Source organism: Miniopterus schreibersii (assembly GCF_964146895.1).
Source record: "Miniopterus schreibersii genome assembly, chromosome: 8".
NCBI classification, from domain to species: Eukaryota; Metazoa; Chordata; class Mammalia; order Chiroptera; family Miniopteridae; genus Miniopterus; species Miniopterus schreibersii.
The window spans coordinates 33,494,379-33,517,631 of record NC_138109.1 but is presented as its reverse complement, the minus strand read 5'-3'; the positions used below and the strand labels follow the sequence as shown (position 1 = coordinate 33,517,631).

The 23,253-nt window shown below is 44.0% G+C and overlaps 2 protein-coding genes across 3 annotated transcripts in view; both read right to left on the bottom strand.

Moving 5' to 3' along the window:
* Window positions 1–3,669: 3,669 nt before the first annotated feature.
* TTC4 (tetratricopeptide repeat domain 4) lies at window positions 3,670–18,705 on the bottom strand. Of its 2 annotated transcripts, none has more exons than XM_081143781.1 (10): window positions 18,403–18,705; window positions 17,706–17,823; window positions 16,815–16,976; window positions 15,091–15,168; window positions 13,331–13,455; window positions 10,140–10,226; window positions 8,877–9,091; window positions 8,151–8,232; window positions 7,019–7,101; window positions 3,670–4,901 (listed from the first exon to the last, which is right to left on the bottom strand). In XM_081143781.1, the coding sequence occupies exons 1-10, from the start codon at window positions 18,511–18,513 to the stop codon at window positions 4,799–4,801; spliced, it is 1,164 nt and encodes a 387-aa protein (XP_080999907.1). In that variant the 5' UTR covers window positions 18,514–18,705; the 3' UTR covers window positions 3,670–4,798. The 2 variants fall into 2 exon arrangements, with proteins under 2 accessions (XP_080999907.1, XP_080999908.1); XM_081143782.1 differs by having other exon boundaries at window positions 16,815–16,971; window positions 18,403–18,613.
* A 3,452-nt stretch (window positions 18,706–22,157) lies between these two features.
* The window catches only part of MROH7 (maestro heat like repeat family member 7), a gene marked incomplete at its 5' end in the record, with an annotated part of 36,554 nt that continues 35,458 nt past the window's right edge, over window positions 22,158–23,253 (bottom strand). Inside the window, 2 exons of the mRNA XM_081145093.1 lie at window positions 22,158–22,424; window positions 22,992–23,054. Of these exons, the coding sequence (XP_081001219.1) occupies window positions 22,186–22,424; window positions 22,992–23,054 (302 nt within the window). The 3' untranslated portion in view covers window positions 22,158–22,185. The remainder of the gene's footprint in view (window positions 22,425–22,991; window positions 23,055–23,253) is intronic.

Below are 23,253 nucleotides of genomic sequence, written 5' to 3'. Positions count from 1 at the left end.
CACGTTTATTTGAATCAGTGGTAACATATGCCATCTTAATTGTGTAGTAGTACCTTGTCATGAGAGTCTTCTTTCCTTTCTTTTTCTACTGTGTCTACACTCCATTCCAAAAGGGAAAAATGGATATCTGGGAAAGTGTGTTTTAAACTGTTTCTTCTGCCCGGCCGGGCATGGTTCAGCAGTTGAGCATCGACCTAGGATCCAGGAGATTGCAGTTCGATTCCCAGTCAGGGCACATGCCTGGGTTGTGGGCTCGATCCCCAGTCGGGAGCGTGCAAGAGGCAGCTGATTAGTGACAACTCTCTTATCATTGATGTTTTTCTCTCTCTTTCTCCCCCTCTCCCTTCCTCTCTCTGAAATCAATAAAGATATATTAATTAATAAATAAACTGTTTCTTCCCACAAATATCAGGGATAGCAGGCTTCGGGTACCACTGTGACCTTGTCCTCAGTGCAGAGTTGGATACTAGAGCCACGACAGGGGTGAATACTAAGGTCTCTGCCTGAATTATGTGGAAACTAGGAGCAGACTTGAGCCACTACTACGGTGCTCCTGCTCACCAGATTAGGGTCTTGATATGTACAAATGGAACAAGAATCTGACAAGGGCAAGCTCAAAGCCACCACCTCCTGAAAATATACCTGATGATTCCTGGAAGTGGTTTTTGCTCTGGCTCCCCAGCACTCTCCTGATTAGCCCTAATGGTGTTCCTTCTTGTTCGGGGCCACATAGCTCCTTGTTTGGTGGGCCATCCTCGAGTAGTTGATGGTCAGCTCCCTGAGGCCAGGGTCCTAGGCAGATTCCAAGTGCATTGCAGTTCTTGTCTTGGCCAGTGCCAGCTGTTCCACCTGCCACACAACTTCCCAGCAGCTTGTTACTGCTAGGGTAACCCACCCCAAGTACACACCATCAGGTTCCCTAATTAAAGCATATGTCAAGCCCTAATGACTCCCAGGCCTACCACAGAGCTCAGGCCCGGCATTTAGGCCAGGAGATGCGGATTTTGACAGCAAACCTAGCAAGGCTGGATTTTGAAGCACGGGACCTTATCCTTGGCTGCACATTGGAATTACCTGGGTCCCACTCAGAGGGTTCTGCTTAATGGGGTAGGGTGTGGCCAGGTGTCGGGAATTTTAAAACTCCTGGATGATTCTAACGGGCAGAGTCCACTGAGAGCTCCTGGTGGGCGGGTAGCTGCCTTCTCTGAGCCCAGTTTGTAGTTGAGCGTTGTTTTGAGTAATTTTGGTTCACTATCAGACTGATGTGAGCTCACTGCTTTTAATGGTCTGGTTTTTTATTTGTTGAGGGCCTGCTATGTGCCGCTGTGCTGTGAGGCCCTTTTATACACTGTCTTCAGACCTTGAAACTGCAGGGGAAGTGCTATTACTCCCAATGTACCAATGAGCAAACCTGAAGTTTAAGCAACTTAACTCAAGGATGTACAGCTCTTAAGTATCAGAGCTAGAACCCAAGTATTGACCAAAGCCTGTGCCCCTCCACTATACCGCATGGTCTCTGCCTGCATAAAAGTGACTTCTGTAAATACAACTGAATTATGCATGTCTATCTAATCAAGTTAACCTAAAATAGATGAGAAATTAGAATTCGTGCAAATGGGCACATATATATGTATATTTAAATTTGTGCTCATAATCTTATGTGTGGAAGGCTAGACAAATGTAAGCACTTTTTAAAAACAGTTGATTTTAAACTCTTGTAAATGTGAGAGTTATAGAATGATTTGAGGTTGATGTAGAATCATGGAACTTTAGAGCGGGAGGAGCACTTGGAGCCTGCCTCTCCTATCCTCACTTCACAGATGGGAAACAGGCCTGGAGTGGGAATTCACCTGCCACATACCATCTTGATTTGCAAATGGCCTGATTGCTGGCCAGGTGCTACATCCCCTAAATTAGGCTACTCCCAGTTGATCTTACTGTATTAAAAGATAGGTCTGGCTGGATCAGCCTTTGAGCTACAAAAGCCTCATAGGTATGAAACAGATATCCATGCTCTACTTTCCAACGTAGACTAATACCAGGAGTGCAGTGGTTTGTCCAAGGTCAAGTTGGACTGAAACCTAGGTGTCCTGATTTCTAAGCCAGTGTTTCTTCTAGTAGCCAGGGCAGTGTAATTTGGTTGAAAGATCCAAAGAGACATAATCCAAGATCCGCCTCTAGGACCTTAGACTTGCCCTTTGTGTTTTTCAGATTCTTCATCTGTAAAATGCTCTCATGATAATGGTACCCACCCTCCCAGTACTGTCTGGAGGTTGGCTGAAATTACTTATATGAAATGCTTAACCCTTAGTGTGTTCTCAGGAAACACTTCCCTCATACCAGATGACTTAGGAAATGCCCCCAATGGGAGCTCAGGTGCTGCTAACTATCTCAAGACCTAGATCTTGTTTTCTTGATATGAGGCTTATAACCTGCTTGGGGAATGCCACCAGCCTGAGCTAAGTAATGCCTGCAGATGGTTCCATCTCTTTAGAGGAAAGACGGAAATATTCAAATTGTGTACCTTTCTCCTTTCTGAACTTGTTAGTTTTACCTCTTGCCATAAATTGATGAAATGGAAATGCTGGCAAAATAACAGGTACAGGCTGTATTATCATTGCTTGTTCCTTGGGAAGATCTAGAAGCAACTGGCTGGGAAATATTTAGCAGAATACTTGGGGACAAAGGCTGATGCGTAACAAAACCATGGTGTAAATCAAGCTTAGGATGTAAATCGGGCTCCATTAATATTCTGTGTTTTAATGGAAGAAACCCCTGCTGGGCTATCCATAAAGGAGCTTTGCAGAAATCTGTTGAAATTGTCCTTTGTTTAACTACCTGAGTGCCAGGCCTCTTCAGAGTTCCCACCATCCATTTCTACACCTAGGTGCTAGAATGCTTTTTCAAATGGGTTGTTATGCATCCAAGGGCATGTAAATCTTTTGTTTCAGAGTTAGAAAAAGTTTTTATTATTACAGAGTTTTCTATAATGTAGAAAATGGGAAAATATTTTTATAATGTTATTGCAAACTTAGGGAACATTTGAAGAAAATCAAGGTTCTTTATTTGATTTAAAATAATGGTTTATATCATAGTGGCCCAGACTAGAGACTTAAGTCAGACTTCTTGGGCCACTTGATAGCCATGTGACCTTGTGCAAGTATGACCTTCCTCATACTCCCACCCTTTCCTGCTCAGTAAAATGGGGACAGCAGTGTCTGGCTCACAGCAGGTGCTTGGTAAGTGGAAGCTGTCCTTGTTCGGTCAGTTAGCCCTTTGAACACCGTAGGTGGGTGGGTAGTGCATGTGGGCCCGCAGAAGGGGGTGGCACCTTTAGGCTCCCCACATTCAGACACCACTTTGGTGCAGGCATGGTGTCCACTCCTGTTAGACCAGCAGCTCTCAAGGCTGCTATGAGCTTCCATAGGTTGTTGCTAACTGAACGTCAGGCCTCTTAGACAAAGTGCTGAGTTCTTACAAAGAACCAAGCAGTAGTCTCTAGCTGGGAAGTGGGGGAGAGTGGCTCAGTATGGCCTCAGCCAGGCTTAGCATGGAGGCTGAACTTCAGCTTCCTGGCCACAAGCTGCGTGGTTCTTTATAAATATCCCACAGCAAGTTGCCCTTCAAAGACAAGGAAGCACACAGCACAAAACCTCACATTAGTCCATCTTAAGGTCAACAGCTGGTTTCAGTTTAATGATGTATTAGTTAGTTAGCTTTGCTATAGTAACAACCCCCAAATCTCAGTGCCATTACTACAACAAACATTTACTTCTCATTCATGTTACAATCAGTGACTGCAGAGCAGCTGCTGCAGCTCTGCTCCACATCTTACCATCCTGGCACCCAGGCTAAAGGAACAGCCCCAATCTGGGAAATATGTTCTCATGGCAGAAGGAAAAGAACATGAACCTTCCGCACCATGGCTCTTCAGGGAAGTACACTCCTCCCTGGGGGTGGGATGGGCACTGCAAGAAGTCACATGGCTACAGGTAAGGACATATAAAACCCTCTAGGTACAACTTATGACAGTGACTCAACATGCAAAAAAGTTTTCCAGGTTAAAAGGCACAAAATCCTAAAATATGAAAACTGGGGAAGAAGGTAGAGTCCACTATCCAAGTGTATCACAGTCTTCCATTTTGCAAAGATCAGGAAAATTGGCAAACCTTTTAGGGGTTCTGGAGGATCCCAGGTTGTAGGTGTTTATAGATGCAGAAAAGGACCTGGCTTTCCTGGCCCCATCTTACCCCAAGGTGTCTACAGTATCCCCACAGAACCACCCTCCATGCTCATGAAATAACCAGAGGCCAGTGTCTCTCAGCTTTAATGCCTTAAAATTACATGTGTGGTTTGTGTATATGTGCAGTTTGAGGGGTAGCTTCTCCAAAGCCTCTAACTCCACAAAAGTTCAGAACCAGGTCACTGGATCCTGAGTCAGTCCAGTGAGTTTCTCAGGTCAGCTGCTGTGGTAACTGCAACAGATGGTGCCTTCAGAGATGGAGGCTAGTGGTTAACACAGCTCACAGTGAGTCCAAGGATGTCATGACCAAGGCACAGAGTTTTGTGTCAGCAGAGAAGAGTGAAGACTAGCTGAGGCTTAGCACTTTGACCAAAGAGGCTGCAGCTCAGAGATGTCGGCAGCTCCTCCCCACACACGATATGAGGAAGGACTGTCCACAGGATGCCAGAAAGTGTTGGATTCTAGGAGTATGTCCAGCAGATTCAAGTATGTTATATTCCAGGCAGGAGGAGGATCTGGGAAATCCAGGTAGCCTGGCTCTGCAGCCTGGCTTGGTCACTTTACCTGGTGTACCTTTCTCCCCCGGAAGTAATTTCTACAAAAAGGAGAGGATCCCACACAGATCAAAAATGCTGGTGTCAGGGCTTTTACAAAGTACCTGCAATGAACACAACAAAAAAGAGGGGTTAATTGAATTGCAATCTTAATCATCCATGGACCTTCACAACAACATTCAAGGTGAACCTTTGGATGTTAAGTCAACATTAAAATGCCAGGTTAGCACATTTATTTGTTGGGTTGTTTATAAATCTGGCAAATCAGCATGACCCCGCCTCCTTATAACCTAGCCAGACCCTTTGGGCCAGTCCTCTAGTATTGAGTGTTGGTAGCTAAACATGACATAAAACTTTAAGTACGTGCTTTCATGCATTCATTCATTCATTCATTCAATATTGACTACCCAGGGTAAGCTAGGCACTGTGCTGAAAACAGAGATTAAAAAACAAACAAAAACCACTGTCCCTGCTCTCAAGCCCTAAAGCGGGGGAGATAAACAATTCATGACAGCAAGGTACAACTGTAGAAGCACTGGTGAGATACAGCATTAGCCCAAGTGGTGTTATTCCCGCTATGGGAAAGGGGACTCAGGAAAGGCTTCCTGGAAATGTCGTGTCTGAGCTTGACTTTAATTTGGAAAAGGGGCCATGGTGGGATATGGAGGAGTAAAGCTAGGCAATGCAGGTCACCAGAATATTTGCTATTGTTGGGCATGAAGCAAATGGAGTTGGTCAGGCTGGAGAAACAGGCAAGGCCTTGGCCTCTCAGGTTGAGAAGTGTTAGCATTACCCAGTGTGCTTGGATTTGTACAGAGGGGCCTGTATCTTGGCTCCACCTAGTCCAGGGTCCAAAGTTGCTGGAAACCTGTCCTGGGTAGCCTCTTGTCTATACCAGTCATTTAAAAAGCAATCGCTTCTAACAGCATTTACATTTTCTGAGAAGTATGAAATTGGTTCTTCTCCACAAGTCAGTCTGCTTTCTGTTTAGATTCACCCCCCCCCCCTTTTTTTTTGAGAATGGGAGAGAGTGAACCTCAGGCCTTTAAAGAATCTAGGTAATTTGCTAATAACTGAAAAAATAAACAACTAAAAATCTGTCAATAAAGTAGAGAGGAGATTTGGGGCCAGAAAAAACACTGCCAAGAGAAGTCATTGATCATATTTAAAGAAATCTTCACCTTCTGCCTGTCAACCCAAAACAGAAGGACAAAGACCAGCTGGACACCCCTACTGAGTCAGTCACCATATCACCAATTCCCATCTCAGCTGCCTCCTAAACCTCTCTCCAGTCCATCCCCTATTTCAGGTCCCACCATTGACTAGTACACTTAAAATCTGTGTATCACTGTATAAATTTTACAAAAACAAAAAACCTCTGTGGCTTCATATACCATCATTAGAATAAAAGTCATGTTCCCTAGGCAGAACATTCAAGGCCTTCACACATGGCCTTAACCTAGCTCTCCAGTCTCATTTCCCACCACACTCAACCACCTTCATTCCCCTAACACACTAGGCTCTTTGAGCCTAAATGCAAGAGCATTTGCTTTGCTCAAAGCTCAGGGAAAAGCAGTCCAAGAGTCAACTTACACATCTACTGAGGGGATTCTTTACAGTCCAGGAACACCCCAAAGCAGGAAAAAGTGACAACTGCCAAATCCAACTGGCTGCCACTTACTAACAAAGGTGCTCTCTTAGAGCAAGACCATCCTTTACAGTTTACAAAAAGCACTTTGTCTCCTACTCTCTCATCAGCACTCAAATACTAAGTATGTAGGCAAGAGTTGTTATTCCCATTTTATAGATGAGGAAATCGCCCCAGAGAGGTAGTGCTTAGTCACACAGCCAGGAAATGATGGTGTCTGACTTAAAGAGCCAATGTTCTTTCCATATAACAATACCAGGGGACAAGGCACAATTGGGAGCAGGCACAACTGGGAGCCATCCCAGCTGTCTTCAGGCAGCCTTTCCCTCCTCAAACCAGTCCCATTCACACCTCCCAGTCTGAGGTACCATGGCTGCAGTGCAATGAGCTCAGCCATCACACTGCCACCTGTTTGGCAAATGGCTGGGCCAGTCTCCATGGCTGCCATCTCATGGTTTTGTGTCCAGGGCAGAAGGTAGAAGTATGAGGCAATTAGTGGGATGAGAATCTGGCTATATCCCTGGGATGGTGGGTAAGCATCTTCCCTGTTCTCAGCCCCATAAAGTAACTCACCTGGGATGCTGTAGCACCTGCAGCAGGGTGCACTTGGGAGGCACCCGGTACAGTTCTGCCCTGTCTTCATCCTCAAAGTAGACCTGCAAGATTAACAGAGGAGCAGGAGTGAGATACAAACAAATGGCTGCAGCAACCTCAGGCATGTTGAGGCCAAGTCTAGGGAAAAGTTAAAGAGATAGTGACTATTACTACCTTAATGCCTCCTGTACAGAGCTGTGGAATATAAAGCACCACGATACTAAGAAAGGTATTACCAGCTCCATTTTCCAAAGACAGAAGAGGTTCAGCGAAAGGAAATAACTCACCAATGAAACCCAGCCAATAAACAGAGGAGCCAAGACTCAATCCCAGGCCTATGAGCCTTCCCTTCCCCAACAATTCAGTCCTAGAGCCAGTAGGTGTTGTGTTAAAGGTTTGATAAACAATGAGATATAATTTACATCATTTCAAAATAACTCCCTATAAAATACTAATTACAAAGGGAAAACAATTAACTTTACAAGACTGTCCGACACCCCACCTCAATCAGGTGATCAAAGTGCATGTCACAAAGGGAAAACAATTAACTTTACAAGACTGTCCAATACCCCACCTCAATCAGGTGATCAAAGTGCATGTCATCAGTAATGGGACAAATTGAAATCAAGTGCAACTGATAGGATACAAGACACAGCATCACTTCTGTGATATTCCAGTCAAATCAAACACGCATAAACCACATCTAGACATGAGAAAACAAAGACAAACACACACTAATGGACTTTCCACAAAATACCTGGTCTGTAATCGTCAAAAGTGATAAAATCAAGAAAATCAAAGCAAGACTGAGAAACTCCTCCATAGCCTGAAAGAGAGTGACTAAAGGGACATGACCACTAAACACAAAATAAAATGTGGGATTCTAAACAGGTCTGTTTGCTATAAAGTTCCTGATTTTTTTATAAAGCAACGAAACCCCACCCCCCTCAAAAATCCCATAGAGGAACATAGTGATCACTTATTAAGTTATGTAATGTCTGGTCATTGGGGTGTACACCTGAAACTAATATAACGATGTATATCAACTGTAAATGAAAATAAAAAATGATTTTTTAAAAATCCCAGAGGAACAAAATAAAACTTCTCTTACCTCTAAATTATCAGGACAGTATTTTTGCTCCAAATCCCAAGAGGGTGTTTCACCAAACATCACCATTAGATGATCAATAAACCTAAGGATATAACATGTACTTTCTGGGTATCAGTAACTCAAGATCTACTTTCCCACATCATAGTCCCCAGACACCAAATCACAGAGATAACAAGAATGCATAAAACATGAAATGCTGGTGTAAGCCATTTTGAAAACAGTGCCCAAAATGTGTATGTGTATCACTTGTCCTATTATGACATAGTCATTTTCTTTAATTTCTTTAAATTAATTTAAAGTAATTTCCTTTACAGTTAAGCCTGACTCAAGCTTAACAACATTCCTCACATTTAGCCACATTCTAAGCATTAACCCTAGATTACATGTTAAAACTGCTAGTTATATTTTTTCTAATAAATGTACATTTAAATTACTATGCATGTACTACCTACAATGATTTCATACTTCACCAGATATGTACAAACACTGTACTGCAGTGTTACACTTACTAGCCCCGTCGGTACAATGGTGAGACTGTGTCTGTCATTGCAAAGCTAGTTAGCAAAGGGAGGAATCAGCTACAGGATAGAGATTGTGCCAAACCAGACTGAAATACTCTATACAATTCTCTTTCCTCCTCAACCAAAAATCCACCTGTGCCTCCTGCAGAGACAGCAGGAAATTAGCATGCAAGCAAGAACAGAGGGCTCTTGGGCAAGTAAGTACCTGGAGTCCTCATGAAAAGCAGATATGAAGTCCGATTGGGCATACTCCGGGTATAGAAAGAGCACAGGCCAGCTCAGTCTGCCCTGGTCATCTATACTCAGCCTGGCTCCAGAGGGGTTCTCAAAGCTGAGCCCATTCAGGAGTTCACTGAGGCCTTCTGAGGCTGAATCTTCATCCTCACTGGCAGCTTCAGAGACTAGCCTGATGTTCCTAGCCTGGGGTAAAAACAAACACACAGAAAACTTATTGTGTGGAAGGATGCAAACCCATTTCACTAGAACAGGAAAACCACAACACTGCAAGCTTCCTGATTCATCTTCATTATCTCGGAAGCCTAGCACTTGTAGGCATCACTTCTTTAACTCAACTTCCCTGGACATCTACCACAACAGAGACAAACTAGACATGGTTCCTGTCCTCAAGACCCTGCTCATGGTCTAGTGGGGAAATAGCTATGGAAATAAGTACAATATACAGTAAGAAGTAAGGCTGTGGAACTGCAGACCATGAATAATTAATTCAGTCTGGGGGCTAGAGGTGACTGGGGAATGCTAGGCCTTAAACAAAGACTTTGTAAGGCATAGAAGTAGGAGTAGGGAAAGGTGGAAGGGCATTCCACTCCAAAAAACAGCATGTGCAAAGGCACAAAGTTCAAGAGTGAAGAGTGTGGCATGTACAAAAATGGCAAATGCTTCAGTTTAGCCAGGACATGGCACACTAAAAATAATGCACATTGACTTAATCTTGACTATCTTATGGAAATAAGGATAAATCTAAGATCTGAATAGTAGTCACCTCTTATGTATGCGTGTGGAGATTCCTAAGGCTACAAATGAGGGGAAAATTATATGTAATCAAAATTGCCTTTGATGGTATCTCCTAAATCAGGGGTTGGCAAACTTTCCCTTAAAGGGTCATATAAGAAATATTTTAGGCCGTGTGGGTCGCTGTTAAAGTTAACTATTCAACTCTAGCACTGTAGTATGGAAACAGCCAGAGGTGACACATAAACAAACGGGCAGGGCTGCAGTTTGCTGACCCCTGCTTTAAACTATTGTAAAACAGAGTATGTAGGCCTTTGTGTATACACTGTCTGTAGTACAGTGAAGTTTCTGAGACTCCAGAGCCCCTTCATCACACTGTTTTACCAAAGTAGAAAGAAAATAAGTTAATTCAGGTAAAGCATCTCAACAAAGGTTCCCAAGAGGCCTTAGGATTAGTGGATTTAGCAAGACCATAAGGGCCTAAGATTTGAGAACTCACCTTCACAGCCTGGAGTAAAGCCTCATTCTGACTCCGCTCCTTCTTTTCTTTCAACTTTGCCTTCCTTATATCCCTTTGTTCAGTTCGCTGAAAATAAAATTCAGATGCATCGGCTCTAGGGAACTTGCTTCCTCTTGTTACCTCAGCCTGCTTCTAAGTTACTCTCTGGTCTCTATTCAATTCAGGCTCCTATGTCAAGGGATACCAGTGGCTGAATTCAGTTCAATAAACATTTGAAAACCTACAGTTCCTGTACCCAATGAACTCACAGTAAGTAGTGAAACATTTTTAAAGGCAAACTCCCCTTCCCCATAGCAGTTTATTTTACAAAATGGGTTTTCATCCATTCATATTATCAATTATTATTTTTCTTATAAATGAATGTAATGAAACACTGGCATATCAGCACACTGCATTCTCCTCTACAATTCACATTAATAACAAAAATCATAGTGTGCATTAAAGCATTTCAATAGCCTAATGAGAAAGCAGATAACTATTTTTTCTGAGAGAACACTTTAGCATTAAATATTTTTAGACACAGAGGTATAATCTGACACCAAAAGCAATATGGATTTAGTTTGCTAGTATGTTTGAAATTTTACTAATTTGCTAACTTGGTACTACAAATTAAAGTAGTGGTCGGTATAAAAATTCAGATAGGCAATCATTTATAAACCTGGCAGTATTTATGTGTAATCCTGTAGAGGTGTTAAGGTTTTAGATGGAATGATAGAAGGTTTGGACGTTTTCTTTGTAGGATGTCAGAGTGTAAAGGATTATTTTGAGGGGGTGAATGTACCTTCATTCATTAGCTTAAAATCAGCCTAGTCATATCTAAATACTTGCTCAGGAATAAACATTGGGATCTGCAATCAGAATTTATGTTAAACTGAAATGCATCTCTTCCATTAGTTTTGGGAATCTCCTCTCCCTCCCTTTTGAAATGTATAGAACACAGAAAACTGTAATGGATTACTTTTCAGATAAAAAAGTCACATTTAAAAAAACTTTAAAATCAAATATTTACATGTTATGTACATTTAATCAGAGCAAAGTATTTAATCTAATCTGGTTCTTCCACCTCTAAGTAGAGAAGTGTGTAATCTCCCAGTGTTACCATTCTTACATTTGTTGTTCCAATGTGTTATTTTATTATCCACAGCTAACAAGGCTTTCACACAGCAGTAAGTAAACCTTTATCAAGTTGATTCTGTACAACAGAAGTATATTTTCAAAGACATATGCCCTTGTACACTATTTACAAATTCTCTTGATCATGATAAAAAATAAAAAGCTAAATAAATAAAAAGCAGAAAGAAAGGAAATGCTGATGACGCTTGAGGCTTTTTGTTTTATCTCCCCAAACAGATGCTGGTCTTCTCAGTGCTGGGAGCTGGCTAGCCAAGATTTTCTTCCTTTTACATGGGCTACGTGAGGGATCTGTTTTCAGTTCTTGGTATTATGCCGCATGTACATCTGAAGGGACTCTGGAAGGAAGTCAAGTAGCTCAGTGTTATCAACTGTGTAGGGACACTGAAGCTTTTTTTGTCGATTTATTGATGCCCCAGGCAAGGACAGTGTATCAGGAATGAAGTACAGGATGACTGTGAACACACAGTGGGCTATGATGGCCAGCCAGCTTAAGAATGGGACCATCCTTGCCCCGGCCAGTGTGGCTCAGTAGTAGAGTATTGGCCCCCACACTGAAGGGTCGGGGGTTCGATTCCCAGTCAAGGGCATGTACCTGGGTTGCAGGTCAATCCCAGGCCCCAGTTGGGGCATGCGCGGGAGGCAACAATCGATGTTTCTCTCTCTCTCTCTCTCTCTCTCTCTAAAAATCAATGGAAAAAATATCCTCGAGTAAGGATTAACAACAACAACAACAACAAAAGAATGGGACTGTCCAGTTGAAAGCATTCTTTAGCCTTTCATCAAAGGAAGCCACCTCACCTAGAATGTTCTGCACACTGATACATCCCTCCTGGATGGCACAGACTTTATTTATAAACCCTTTTTTACTGTCCTTGTCATCTTCTCCTTCCTCATCCTCTAGCCTGTCCTCCGCTACTGTATCACATTGCCTGTTATCTTTCCCTGATATTATCAAGAAGTAGTTTCGTGTCAATAGTAACAACAAAACCAGTGGTATAACGTAGAGCTCAAAGTTCCAGAAAACAAAGAGAAAGAGCATGCCTTTTTCCTCCTCTTCCAGCAATTTCTGGTTTCTTTCTTTGGTCTTTTGAAACTCTGCCTCCTTTCTTCTCTTGGTTTAGTTCTTCCTTCTCCAGTGTATTCTTATTTTATTTATTTATTTAATTGATTATAATGGTGGTATTTTACATGGTGTGTAGCCGTGATGTACTTTCATGGCAAGATACTGTCCAGTTGAGGTAAGAATATTGTAGCATCTTACTTATTAGGCATTTAAATTTGTTGTGTTTGTTGAATGATTACCAATCATCCCATTTGTTAAGAGGCTCGCTTTGTGCATGAGAGGGAGGAGCAAAAGGAATGGTGACAGCAAGTGGAGAGTTGGCTACACCTGGAAGACAACTTGGATACCTCCTCCCAGCTGGAGAATTACCTTGCACTGCTCTGGAATATATAAAAGACACATTAGTCTGTAACTTACTTACTTTTGTCTCTAGTGATTTAAACTTAGCCTCCATTAACTTGGCCACACTATCAATTGCACCTAGGATAAAATCAATTCTCTCCAGTAGCTGATCTCTAATTTCCTTTATGTCAGTTAATACATCACCGGTATCTTCACTTGACTAGCTTCCAGGTGGCTCTACGTGTTTCTTCCTTTTTACTCTTGACATTTGTAGAGTCAGCTCATCTGTTGACACTGCTTCCATCCTTATTTCTGTTTCTGTGACAGCTAGAGATAGACCTTGGGTCAACACTTCTTGGGGTGTGTCATCCAGGAATGCTGGTGGGTCTCTTTATGCTGGATCTTTCAATGGACCTGCCTGATGAGGGTTCGTTCACCCAGACATCATGACTGATGATGGTCTACCTGGGCAGCTCTGTGAGGGCTCAGATATCTTGGTCAGAAGTTTTTGGTCCTTGATTTTTGTTTTTAAAGAAGAAAAAGTTTACAATAACCAAAAAGACACAATCTGGGGAATGCCAATTCATTACTGCTAATTAAATGCCAAGCAGCTACTGATTTTGCCACCAACCTTTAGTTTGTCTGCTTTAACCCTCATTTCCAGAAGCTTCTTCTCTTTGGCATCTATCTGCAGCCCGTCATCGCACCAGTTCACAGCCTCAGCAAAGTTTTTCAATTCCAGATGGCATAAGGCACCTGCAGAACCCAAAACCCTTAGGATCCATGGACAACATGCATGGGAGCCCCCCTTGAGGAGGACCCCCCCCACCTCCACCAGCTACCAGCCAGCACCCTGGAGGGAAAACAGATAAAGACCCTTGTACTGCATTCCTAAGACCAGGAAGACTATTTTTGTATCTTAGATCAGTAAGGTCTCTAGGGCCCTCAGCTCAAAACTCCTGTGAGCTTCCCTAGTCTTAAGGACTCTTAAAGTAGGGAAGGCTACAGCTTTGTGAAAAAAGCACAGGCCTTGGAAGCAGACAGATCTAGGCTGGAAATCTGGCCCTGTCATTTACCAACTAGACATTAGACAAAGGACTGAGCATATCTGAGCTTCAGGTTCCTCATCTGCTAATGAGAAGAATAAAGCCCATATCAGATGATTTTTCTAAATAGAGTAAGAAAACAGACTCTTCCTCAGCCATTAATCAAAGCAGTGGCAAGACCAAAGACATTAGGTCTCTCCTAAAACTGTTTTTGATGGCTACCAGTTTACTCTACCGCTCCTTTAATCATACTCAGTTTTCTCCAGTTAGCCTCTTTAGGCTTTCCACAGAATTTCAAAATATTAGAACAGTAAATGCTGAGATGTCAACAGAATCCAACTTCATCTTCCAAAGATAAACTGATACTCAGAATGGGTGTCTTGCCAAGGTCATATTGTAAGGTAAAACTGACAATTCAATCAAGAATTATAGCCCGGCTGGGCATGGCTCAGCTGTTGAGCATCAACCTAGGATGCAGGCGATCAGGGTTTGATTCCCGGTTGGGGCACATGCCCGGGTTGCAGGCTCGATCAATGACTCTCTCATCATTGATGTTTCTGTCTCTCTTTCTCCCTCTCCTTTTCTCTCTCTGAAATCAATAAAGATATATTTTTTTAAAAAAAAGAATTATAGCCTTCCAGCCTGAGGCCAATTCCACAGTACTACACTCAGTTTACTTGCCAATCTTTGTTCAGTACCTTCTTTCCCTATGAGGAACATGGATCTACTTACCACCCCCAATCATAAATATCTAAAGAAGCATACTTTGATGAAGCATTTTAAGTTGGTCCATGAGGATATAGGGAAAATTAATATTTGAGGAATAAATTAAAGTTTACAAAGCACCTTTGAGCTTCTCAAAAAAAAGGTTAAGTATAAAAAGTAATAAAAGCACTATTATTACACAGAAAGGTCAGACTACAAGAGAAAGAATAATCAGGAAACATCTCAGCATCAGAATTATCAGCAAAGGTTCTATAACTTATCTTTTAATTAACATTAACATGGCATTTGAAGATCTCACCTTTCAATCAACTAATTTGGAAAAAAATTAGAATGTGGCTTTCGGAACTGCTTTAATTAATTTTATTCTTTATTAATTTCAAATGAGGAATTTCAGTTTCTCTACAAATCCTTAAAACACAAGGGGTTAGATTATTCTCTGGAGAATTCTTTTTAAAATGGCATGTTGCTATTCATAAGGACTAACATCAAGACTGCAAAAATAAGGTGACTTCATTAGTCTTAGCACCTTAATATCAAAGCTTAAAATGTCTCAACTTTTGGTACCATAAATGCTAACTTTTCCTTAATTACTATTGTACTGTACTTCTACAAGACTTACCTCTTATTATTGCTTTGAGGTGGTTTGGTTTTAGCTTTCTGGCAGCCATCACATCATTGAGAGCAGAACGAAAATTGCCTAATGAAACATCATTTAGTAAAAGAAAGAACAAGTTTTAAGATCAGAATATTTCCAAAATTTTATGTGTAGAGACAAAGACACTATTGTACAATCTTGGATAAATATAAATCAGAGCGACTGTTTTTAGAAAGAAAAATATAATTGTGCTCATCAGAAGCCTGAGAAATGCTTATAACATCTGGCAACCAATCCACAGAACTATAGATGGCTAGCTAGTAAACACATGAAAAAATGCTCAACATCACGAATGATTAAATTAAAATTAACATGAAATTGGTAAAAATTAAAGATAAATAATATCCAGATATAGGGAAAAGGCACTCTAATGGTAAATTAAAAAGCAAATTAGCATGCACGTAGTGGATACATTGTGATCCAACAATATTCTAAGAATTTATCCTACCTTACATAGCTGCTATGAGGTCAAGAGAGATAACAAACGTGAAAGTGCTTTGTAAGCCATATCAGTGACATATTTAAGGAATGGTTCTCACTATTATGCATCTGCTCCTCTGGTGCTTTTTTTTCTTGCAAGGTGCTTTTGTTTTTATTAGCCCTACAAATGACATCCTTTAAGTTCCCCAAGGAAAGGAACTATGTAGCTCTTGTTCACAGTGCAGTGCCTAGCACACAGTAAAATTCAGGTCTTACTCATCCTTACTGCTGAATAAAGAAAATGTATTCCTCCAGAAATTCAAAGACTGGGCTTCTAGTCCAGGTTCTGGCATTAACCAGAGTCCCTCTCTGGGCCTATGCAAAATGAGTTCATTGGCTGGCCCAAATAATCTCTAAAGTTCTATACCATTCTTACTTTTTAGAATTTTATAAATGAGAAAAGAGCTGGAATAGACAATGGTTGGGAGAAACTATGCTCAAATGGTGATAAATCCCAACAGACTCATCCCAGCTAGACCACAAGGCTTATTCTCTCCCAGCCCCTCAGAAATGCCAGGGGCCATTCCCAGGTCGTCTCTATACATGGGTTTTAAATGACCAAGACCAGTCACCAGCAACTAATCAGTGTTTCCCAAAGTCACATCTGCAGAACAGTACTGCTTGTTAATAAGTGTTACATGAAGAGGGGGCTTACAAAACTTGAGGTTCTTTGTTGTAGGTTACCTCAGAGTCCTTAACATACTAATGTGCACTGCAAATCCCCCACAAAGAAGCAGCACTTTCCAAATTTACTTGTCCAAAGAATATTTTTTATTTCAAGAGTCCCATAGAATATTTTTTGAGAAATTCTCCCTTAGATAATATAGTTTCTCTCACACAGAGATCTCTATTACATTCATCTTTCTAGCATCCTTGAAAAGGCCAGGGGGTAGGGAGGGGTGTACATTTTTTTGAGGGAATAGAAGCATTTGGGCTAAAAAATAAATAAATCCCAGATCATACCAACTAATATATTAAGGTATTTGGTGTCACTTATTTGGCTCAGAGAGCAAAAATTATGCAATCTATCTAGTTGCCTTTTTTACCAAGTCTACCTGGAAGATCAGAGTCCATTAGAGTAAACAATCCTAGGTATCTGGGATAAGCAGCTCTTCTTCTTCTGATACTCTCAAACTCTCCACTAGCCATCATAATGACTTTATCATAAGTTAACTCTTTTGAAAGCATTTAATAATGGAATAAATTACCCAGATAGTACTGTGCTGCTGCCCGGTTGGTATAAAGAACAGCATTCAAATCAGGGTCTACACATTTCTTCTTTAAGCCTTCAGAATACGAAATCACAGCTTTTTCATAGCATTTTTCTTTAAAATAATCATTGCCCTCATCTTTATAGGTCTTGGCCTGTTCTGCAAAGAAAAGAAATAATATTTCTTATTTTTTAAAAGACTTGTTAAAAATATTCGAAATCATGCAACGATGAAACATAATAAGCCAAACAGAAGAAACCAACAGGGAAAGAAAAGTAAAAAATTAATACTATAAAACTGGCATTAACAGTCATATGTACTTAATGCTACAATCAATTCCAAATATTTTACAAGGTAGATTATTAAGTGCTTATAAAGAAGGAAGCATACAGGAAAAAAGCATACTTACCCTAGCTCTTGAAGAACTTTTTAATTACTGAAGAAATGGGGGGAAATTTTACTTCTGCTTTTGCTTATGTTATTTTATTCCCTGGAATGCAAATTCCCTCCTCACCCTAGTAAAGATCCTACAAAATTGCTAAGATACAGTCCAAATTTCATATCCATTGTGAGCTCACTCTTACCTCTCTGCCTTCAGTGTTCCAGCAGCACCTAGTATACAGCTACATATTAGCACTTAACACACACATTTGTCCTGATTCTTTAGGACAGTCTGGCTACCCACTGGAGCATGACCTTTGAGGGTAGTCTTCTTCATCCTGGTATCCCTAATGCCTAACATTTAGTAGGTATCCAAAGAAACTGTATGTGGAATAAATAGTGACAAGTTATTTCATGCTAACTACCACTTGTTATAAATCAAAATGATTCACTCTTTACCTCAATTCAATGGAGACACAAAACAAATGTTAGAGTCATGGAAGATACCTTCTGGAGATCGCTCGTCATCAAAAATAATTGACTGGAGGCAAGCCAAGTCAGGATTCTCCTTGGGATCAATTTCTGATGGTGCTTCCTTCATAAATAGGGGGATCTTTTCAAATTCCTAGAGATTGGTAAGAGAAAAATGAACTATACAAATAGGATTTGCCACTGAGCAGATCCAACTCCAAGTCTACATCAAAGTTTTCTTATCATGATTTGTAAAGCATGATTGGCTATATCGATTCCTATCCAGGACTCAGTTTCCCATCTGTAAAATGAGAATGCAGAATAAGGATCTCTAAAGGTTCTTTCGGTTATCACATTCTTACAAGAGCGGTAGTAATTTTAATTGAGCGCTCAATGTTCCCGCACTTCACCTTCGCCACAATCCTATTAGAGTGATGCTCTAGTTACGGCAATTTTACAGACCCGGGAGACGGCTCTGAGAAGTTAAGTAACTGACCCACTGTCAGAGCCAGTAAGTGGCGGAGTCACAAGTCTGCCTGCCTCCGAAACCTGGCCTCCTAAATGTACTGACTGACAGATTAAGAAGACCCTCAAACCCTGGAGGCCGATTTTTAATACTGGAGTAGAAATCACCTATCCACTGACAGCGCCGGGGGTCCGGGGACAAGGGAGGCGCCAGAGCTGTGCCCGCACGATGCCCCCACACGTGTGCGGAGGCCGCCGGCCCGCCTACCTCTTCCCACTGGTCCTCGCGGAAGCCGCCACGGTAAGGCTGGCTCCGGAACTTTTCCAAGAACGAGTCCATGGCGTCGTCGGAGGCGGCGTCCGGCTCGGGCCGCTCCATGGCGGCTCCCGGGCTCTTCCGCCACAGCCCCCGGTCCCGGCGCCGAGCACCGCGCGACAGGTTCCGGCGGGGCGGGCGCCCTTCCCTAAATCCTCCGGGCAGCGCCTGCCCGCGCGCCTCCGGTTCCGGCGCACTGGGGGCGTGGCCGAGCCCGCTCCTACCTTCCCTCCTGACACCTGACAAGCCCCTGCCCGCTCCCCCCCAGTGCGGAGCCGCAGCCCCACCCCCCGAATACGTTTGGGGTGGTGGATAAACCCGGCTCCCCCCCCTGCCCCACTGTTACTTCATTCGCTCATTTGTTCGGCCGGTTAACACATTTCCGAAGCCCCTCCTGGGCTCCAGGCCTGCTGTAGGCTCTGGGCACACAGTGGTGGGCAAAGCAGATGAATCCCAGCCTCTAGGAGTCGGGAAGCTGGTTGGGAGAGACAGACGGTAAACAAGTGAGATGTGAGAGTTTATCAGGTGGTATCAACAGCTACGGGAGAAAAGTTGTGAACCGGTGGACAGGCATTCAAGCAAACGCCTGGAGTGGCCAGCGTGTGCGCGGGAGGGGGGGGGCAGTCCCCGCGGGGGGGCGGGCGGGGCGAGCCCGGGCAAGGGGAGCCTGGGGGATGGGGTGCTGGAGCAGAATGAGAGAGGAGGAGGTGAGGTGGGAGGGATAATGGGCGGTGATTCTGAGGACTGGGGTTTTCCCTAGTGCAATGGGACCTTTTGGAGAATTGGGGGGAAAGAAGTGATGTAATCAGACGTGGCTATTTCCAAGATTAACAACCCTCTACCTCCCACAGCTGAGATGGAAACAAGGTCTCCAGGCCAGGTGAGCCTTCCTGCAGCCACTGGGTTACCCAGCAAATGGCAGTCAGCTCTGCATCTGGTGCTCCAGCCTCCTGGAGCCCAAAGCCTGGTCTAGAAGGAAAGGCAGCCAGGCCTCAGACCAATGGAAACTGGGGCTGCTTACAAGTCTGCACAGTGGAGGAACAGGGTGTTACCTGGGGGTGCCAGGCAGGATAGTAAGAGGCTAGGAAAATTCCTTCGCAAGTAGAATGGGGAAACTGAGACAGCTGAACAAACTGGCAGAGCAATTTCTAGCTAAATATATAGGTCACCTCTCTAGAGGTAACATCTAGACCTCAGCTGTATTTCAGCTCCAGGCCCAGAAAAGCAGCAAAACCAGGTGGGAGACTCCAGGACCAGCTGCAGTAACCAATGACCCCCTGCGCTGGCTCTAACCAGTCAGTAGAGACTACAACCCTGAAAGCACAAACCTGGAAAAGCTGGTGAATATTCTATTGAGATCCTCCTAAGACCTCCCCTAAACTCCCAGCCTTTAAAAACCCTCAAAACAAAGCACCCAGTGGGTGCCTTCCCTCCAGGAAGCCACATCTACACCTTTCCCTTTCCCCTCTTCCTCCACAGGCGTGCATCTCCTAAACTCTTAAGACACCTCATGAGACTTGCAACCTGTCTCCAAGGCCCTCATTTCTCTGACTTTCTAGTGAGCCAACAGGCTCTCTCCTGTTGCTTCTTCTATCCTAGGCCCTCCCTTATTTCACTACCCCCAGCTTTAATAAACATACTGTATTCCCAAAGTTACCTGGACTCATATTGTGAAATCTTTCCTGTACAAAGTCAAGAACCCACATATTACAGGCCAGTCTGAGGCACACCCACTCAGGGTCAGGCCTCTTTTCCGGTAACAGGGATTCAAGGTGGTTTCACAGAGGAGGTGATGCTGAGCTGAGAGCAGAGATGAGGAAAGTTTCTGCAGGTGGATGGAGGCTAGAGGGTAAGTTGGCATTTCAGGCAGTGGGAGCCCATATGCAGAGAGGCATGGAGGTGTACAACCACCAGCATGCTGGATACGGCAAGAGTAAGACCAGCGAGGTGGGCAAGGGCCAGAGGGCCTGACTGTATGTTGGCCTTCATCCTGCAGAAGATAGTGAGTCATGGACCTAAGGGCAAATTTGTCTCAGGAAGGCCTGGGTTGCCAAGTGAAGGATTGATGGGGGAAGGCTGGGCTAAGAGATTGATAAGGAAATTGTTAGTGAGAGGCCAGAGGAGAGGGGAGATCTGAAGCCCAGTAGTGGAGATGCCAGTCTTGCTCATTAATGATACGAAGATGAGAGACAGCAGGGCTAAGGATGACACATGGAGGGCCATGAGCCTTCCAGGGCGAGGACTGTCTTTCCCTTCTAACTTGCCCACGTGCAGCAGAACACCTGGTCCCTTTCCTCCAAACCCAGACCTTTCCCACACTTCCTCCTCCAGCCTGCTCCCTACGGTTCCCATTCTTAGTCTCCTCTCCATTATCTTTTCCCTTCTTGAGTGTAGAGCCTACTAAGTCCTTTTAAATTTGATTCCTATAAAACCCTGTGAAGTAAGAACCCATTTTACAGGTGATGATAGGGGAGGCTCAGAGAAGGGAAGTGACTTCCCAGTGCTCTTTGACCCTTCCAACTCATGACTGCTTGGTGGCCTTGGCCAGTAACTGAGTCTATTAGCCTTTGTTGAGTTTTGAGGCCACCCAGATCCAGAATATAACTGTCATTCATCAAGGCCACAACCAAACCTGAGTTCTAGCCAATGAGAGCAGCAGTGTCTCAGTGGAAAGGGCTGAGGCATGGGTAGGAGACCTTTGGAACTCACACCCTTGATTCCCTTGTGTGACCTTGGACAAGGCCCACCATCTGAGCCCTGTCCTCATACGCTGAATGTAGGCAATGAAGCTGGCCTCCTCTCCCCATAACTCTGTATGGCTACCCTGAGACTCAAAGGATGCATTGCTTGTGAACATTCTTGGCAATGGAAAAGGTTATGCAAAAGGACCATCCCCATATCCTACTCTCTCTACCCAGGATCCTGATGGCCTTGGCCTACCATTTATTGGAGGATAATTGTGTGGTCAACTTCATGGGCTCCTTATCTCCAGCAGGAGCTTAAATGTAGGTGCTCCTCAGGCTATGTCTCTTCCCACTCCACAGACTCACCCAGGGAACCTCACCTCACCCCTGTACACAGATGAGTCTCAAATCTGTTTCCATCTCAGATCCCTCTACTGAGCTCCACCCCTGTGCAGCCAGCCACCTGGGGTGTCTCTACTAACATGGCACACAAGGCCCTCAACTCACCACGTCTGGCCTGAATTCATCCCTCCCCAGACCTGCTGCTGGCTTGAGGGATCAGTCAAAGAGGGGGGACTCTGCTGACTCAGTCATCCATCCAGAAACCTGGGCACCTTCCTGTTCCTCCCCTTCCTTCATCAACCACCAGGTTCTGAAAATTCTCTTTCCTTAATCTCACACAGGTCTGATCCCCCTGTTCATCCCACACTACAGCACAGCACCTCCTCACCCTTCTGCTCTGAAGGCTCCAGCCAGGACTCCCCTCCGACGCTCTTGTCCACACAATTCCCCCAGCCGCTGCCCACCCTCGCATTACACTTGAGCAATCTTTCTACCACTCCTTTTCCTCATTGTTCCTTTGTATGCCCAGAGCCAACGATGAAGGCTATGCTCCTTTCACTGATTTGTTGAACAAAGCAATGACTGTTGCAGACCCCAAGGCATCTCCCACAAGGAAACGCTCAGGAGACAGAGGTAAGCCACGTGGCATTTATAGTGAGCATGGCTGGGGCTGTAGCCTCCCCTGAGGAGGGCTGGGGGCTCAGGGACATCACTGCTTCAAGGACATCTTCCAGGAGCCCAGTGCCTGCATGATCCAGGACCGCCGCTGGTGGGAAGAGGGCAGGTTCTCACAGCTAGAGCTCCAGCGGTGGGTGGTGGCTGGGTCACACACCCACGTGTCCCCATATGGCCAGGAGTTCCGCCAGCAGCTGGCCAGGATGTTTTCCTGGGCCTGGGCCGCACAGATGCACACTGATGCTTCGGGGTCGTGTCTCAAGTTTTCCAGAACTGAGTCATGGGAAGGGAAGAGGCCACTTGTTAAGACCAGGTCCCCACATGGGTCTCATACCTCATGCTTCCTTCTCACTTCCACACCTTGACTTAGGCACCCTCTGCTCAGCCTCCCCTCATCTTACCTTCCTCCCAGCTCTTCAAATTGTTCACACTTCAAAGCCTGAAGCAAAACCTGCCTCCTCCAGGAAGCCTCCTTGAACTGCCCTGGCCTACCTTCAGCTTTCCCACTTACAAAATTAATCTTTCCCCCTTAAGAATCTGAACTGCTTGACCTGAACCAAATGGTTTTTGGTCTGGCTTTCTGAGCCTGGTTTCCTAGGCTATAAGTTCCCCTCGGATGGGGTGATAGCCTGTGTCTTGGTGACTACATGGTAGCTAACATGTAATCGAGCCTGCATAAAAGTGAACACATCTACCTCCTGACTCTGACAACTGAACTGAGCTGAGCTGAGTGAGGGTTCTTGCCTTGGGACCTATCCTTTCCCTTTCCTATGACCCATTGTGAGGCTACTCCTTCTCTCACCGGCCCCCGAAATCTCACCAACGCAGCACACAGCTTACCAGTTTTCACTTCAGTCAGACGATCTTCCGTCATTATGTTATCCATGAAGGGGACCAGGGACCCTTGAGCATAATCCGAGAGGTGAGCACATCTACCTCCTGACTCTGACCTGCCCCAATCCCACCCTCAGAGCAGCTCTCCCCACTCTTTCAGCCCCACAAACGAGAACACAAAAGGAGAACTTCATTTTGACCCTGTGACAGAGTCCCCAAGGGAGAGGTGGCAGGCTTGAAGGGCAGGGATGGCATCAGGACAGGGGCA

Bases quoted from the DNA above. Each gene is read 5' to 3' on its own strand.
- TTC4 (XM_081143781.1), bottom strand. From the start codon at position 18,513: ATGGAGCGGCCCGAGCCGGACGCCGCCTCCGACGACGCCATGGACTCG. The intron at 10,227-13,330 runs GTTGGTGGCAAA...TTTTATTTTCAG, and splicing joins TTAAAGCAGACAAACTAAAG to CGAACTGAACAAAGGGATAT. The intron at 8,233-8,876 runs GTACTTACTTGC...TTATATCCTTAG, and splicing joins GCTTTTCATGAGGACTCCAG to GTTTATTGATCATCTAATGG.